Here is a 3313-nt window from a genome sequence, read left to right on the forward strand (position 1 = left end):
AACCTATATATATATATATATATATATATATATATATATATATATATATATATATATATATATATATATATATATATATATATATATATATATATATATATATATATATATATATATATATATATAATTGTTAAAAGAAAAAAGAAAGGGTAATCTATCTAGACGAAAACTATGAATTTGATCAAACATAAGGGACCATTTCTGTAATTTACTCAAAAATGAATTAAACTTATATTACTATGCGCCAAGAAAAAACCCCCTATTTAACGTTTACATGTGAGCAAACTCAGTATTTCTTTTTCTGTCTCCAACATGCCTTTACGATCCACCTCTATTCTCCTTCTGGTTTTGTTTCTCTTCCCTTCTCATTCATTTCCACTCTCCACGTCCTCCCGATGGATCGTCGACCAAATCTCCGGCTACCGCGTAAAACTTTCATGCGTAAACTGGCCGGGCCACCTCCACGTCATGATCCCGGAGGGTCTAAACAAGAAGCCGGTGAAGGCCATTGTATCAGACATTTCTCACACAATGGGGTTCAACTGTGTTCGACTCACATGGGCTACTTATATGTACACACGTTACTCTAATATCACTGTTTCGGAGTCACTAGATAAGTGGAACTTGACCGGCGCTAAAGAAGGTGTCCGGAAAAACAACCCTGAGCTGTTGGAGATGAGCGTCGTGGAAGCTCAGAATGTCGTCGTTAATGAGCTCGGGAAAGGGAAGTTGATGGTGGTGCTCGATAATCATGTCAGTTTGCCGGAGTGGTGCTGCGGTGAGAATGACGGAAATGGGTTTTTCGGGGATGTGTTTTTCGATCCCGACGAGTGGTTGCAGGGTTTGGTGGCTGTTGCTCGTCGCTATAATAGCAACCCTTCGGTATGAGTTTCGCATTAACTGTTATTCAAAAGTTAAATGTACCTTTCGTGTAGTTTACAATAGTCAAAAAAGTTAACACTTTCTTTTCCAATGAAATATGAATACATACACAATAAAGTTTTTATGGTTGGGTTAATTGTTCAACTAGACTACACATGCTATCTTAATGTATTTTTAGAAAGAGCGTACAAAAGGCATTTATATTTGTTATACAATCGACATACAATAAAACTCAATCTCCCAACTTTTTAAGCAGGACAAAGTGACAAACATATTCATTTTTTGTTTAGTTTATTTAAATGTTAGTTCAATACATGCTAAATATAGTAATGGTCGTATCTCCTATATTTTATATGATAATTGTTAGAGAGTTTATAACAACTTTTTTATATGCCTTAGGTTGTGGCGATGAGCATGCGAAATGAACTACGTGGCCCACATCAAAATGTGGCGTCCTGGTATAAGTACATGCAACAAGGTGCGGTTGCTATTCATCAAGAAAACCCTGACATTCTTGTGATTTTTTCGGGTTTGTCATATGATACAAACCTTAAATTCTTGAAAAGTGAACCTTTGTCGATCAATTTGGATAACAAGTTAGTCTTCGAGTCACATTGGTACCCGTTTGGCCAACCATCTGATAAATGGATTTTGCAGACGAATGAATATTGTGCCAATGTGACCAAATGGTTCATGGACAATTCTGGATTTTTGTTTCTTACAGACAAAAACTCGTTTCCTTTATTTCTAAGTGAATTCGGTTTAGATCAACGTGGTGAAAATGAAATGGAGAATCGTTATTTCATTTGCTTGTTGATGACAATGGCTGAAAACGATATTGATTGGGCGTTATGGCAGCTACCCGGGAGTTTTATGCTTAGGGAAGGGGAAGTTGAAAAGGAAGATGTGTTTGGGATGTACGATTTCAAATGGAAGAAACTTAGGAATTCTACTGTATTAGAGAAGTTACAGTTTGTTCAAACGAAGATTCAAGGTATTATTTCCCTTATTTATAAAGGGTAAAATATTATATTATAATATTAAGTTAAAGAAATATAACAACGTAGTTTTATTAATTTGTTTATTATAACATATTTTTTTATTTATGTTTTTTCTTGTTATGATATTATATTCTATATAATATACTTAATTATAAATCCTGATACAAACCAAAATTTACTGTTACAGCTATGTTGATATTTTTTAGAGAAATTAAATATCCTCCTACTTTTGGTTCCTACATATTCTCCTACTCAATGAAATATAGTGATATATGTAACATTTAAAGCTTATTTAATGATATTTTAATATACTAATATGACACATGTCATCATTTAATTGGGTAGGAGGATTTTTAGGAACAAAAGTAGGAGGATATTTAATTTCTCTATTTTTTAATACAACATTACTGTAAAGAAAAACTAAAAATGCAATGTTATAATCGTGTGTTTCTTTTTGAAAGCAAAATACTTTAATAAGTAAAATGAAGATTAATTTACAATGTTGTTGTAAGGAAAAGAAATGAAAGTAGCGTATTTTATAATAAAAGAATATATAAAGTGTGTAATTGTATCTTACCACTATAAAAACAGCATTACTTGTTCGAAACAATAATATCCGCATTTAGATGAAATTTAATGTTAACACACTTTTTTGTAATTTTTCCTTTTCAATACTTACATACATTCTTATGTATTACACTATAGGTAATGTCGGATCAAGCAACCAAACATCTTATATCATCTACCACCCCTTAAGTGGTAAATGTGTCAAAGGAGGTAACAACCTTTCAATGACGAAATGTCGACAAGCGACTCGGTGGGACCATTTACATGATGGTGGGGCGATCCGGTTAGCGAAAAAGACGACACACTGTTTAACAACTATCAAACAAGGTTTGCCACCTATCATCTCTAATCACGAGTGTTCGAGTCCTCAAAGTTTATGGAATGTTGTTTCAAGCTCAAAACATCATTTGGCTTCAAAAGATAGCCAAGGGAATGATGTTTGTTTAGAAGTCGACCCTTCTACTTCAAAAGTTGTCACTAACAAGTGTTTATGTCTTGATGATAACTTGAGAGATGTTCCAAAGTGTGAAGAAAATCCACAAAGGCAATGGTTGAAGCTCATTCCAACTAATTAAGATGTATTAAATATGGTCCTCAAATCTAATTCTTACTTTTTAGGGTAGGATAACTAAGATTTTATGTTCTTGCAACAACATTGATTTTTAAGGTGGATGTAATTGTATATAAGTTTTAATCACTTGGCTTTATGTAATATTTAATATTAAATTTTATATATTTTATGAATGTCATGTAATTTTTTCACAAATGCATATCGGGCAAAATACAGAAAAACACAACCATTTAGTTACCCACATTCAGAAAAGCCTTTATATTTTGTTTATATGCAAAAAAATATTTTTATT

The 3313-nt window shown here is 32.5% G+C and overlaps 1 protein-coding gene across 1 annotated transcript; it reads left to right on the top strand.

Annotated features, from left to right (window-relative positions):
- The first annotated feature begins 299 nt into the window (after nucleotides 1-299).
- LOC145001269 (glycosyl hydrolase 5 family protein-like) lies at nucleotides 300-3103 on the top strand. The gene is made up of 3 exons (XM_078960638.1): nucleotides 300-882; nucleotides 1282-1876; nucleotides 2589-3103. Exons 1-3 carry the CDS (start codon nucleotides 313-315, stop codon nucleotides 3023-3025), a joined length of 1602 nt encoding a protein of 533 aa, XP_078816764.1. The 5' UTR covers nucleotides 300-312; the 3' UTR covers nucleotides 3026-3103.
- Nucleotides 3104-3313: the final 210 nt, after the last annotated feature.

The sequence above is a fragment of the Lactuca saligna genome, chromosome 6 (genome assembly GCF_052625555.1).
Source record: "Lactuca saligna cultivar CGN05327 chromosome 6, ASM5262555v1, whole genome shotgun sequence".
In the NCBI taxonomy this organism is placed as follows: domain Eukaryota; kingdom Viridiplantae; phylum Streptophyta; class Magnoliopsida; order Asterales; family Asteraceae; genus Lactuca; species Lactuca saligna.

What these genes read in the sequence shown, in the direction of transcription:
- LOC145001269 (XM_078960638.1), top strand. Translation starts at nt 313, where the DNA reads ATGCCTTTACGATCCACCTCTATTCTCCTTCTGGTTTTGTTTCTCTTC. An exon ending in GCTATAATAGCAACCCTTCG is followed by an intron (nt 883 to 1,281) that starts GTATGAGTTTCG and finishes TATATGCCTTAG; the next exon opens with GTTGTGGCGATGAGCATGCG. An exon ending in TGTTCAAACGAAGATTCAAG is followed by an intron (nt 1,877 to 2,588) that starts GTATTATTTCCC and finishes ATTACACTATAG; the next exon opens with GTAATGTCGGATCAAGCAAC.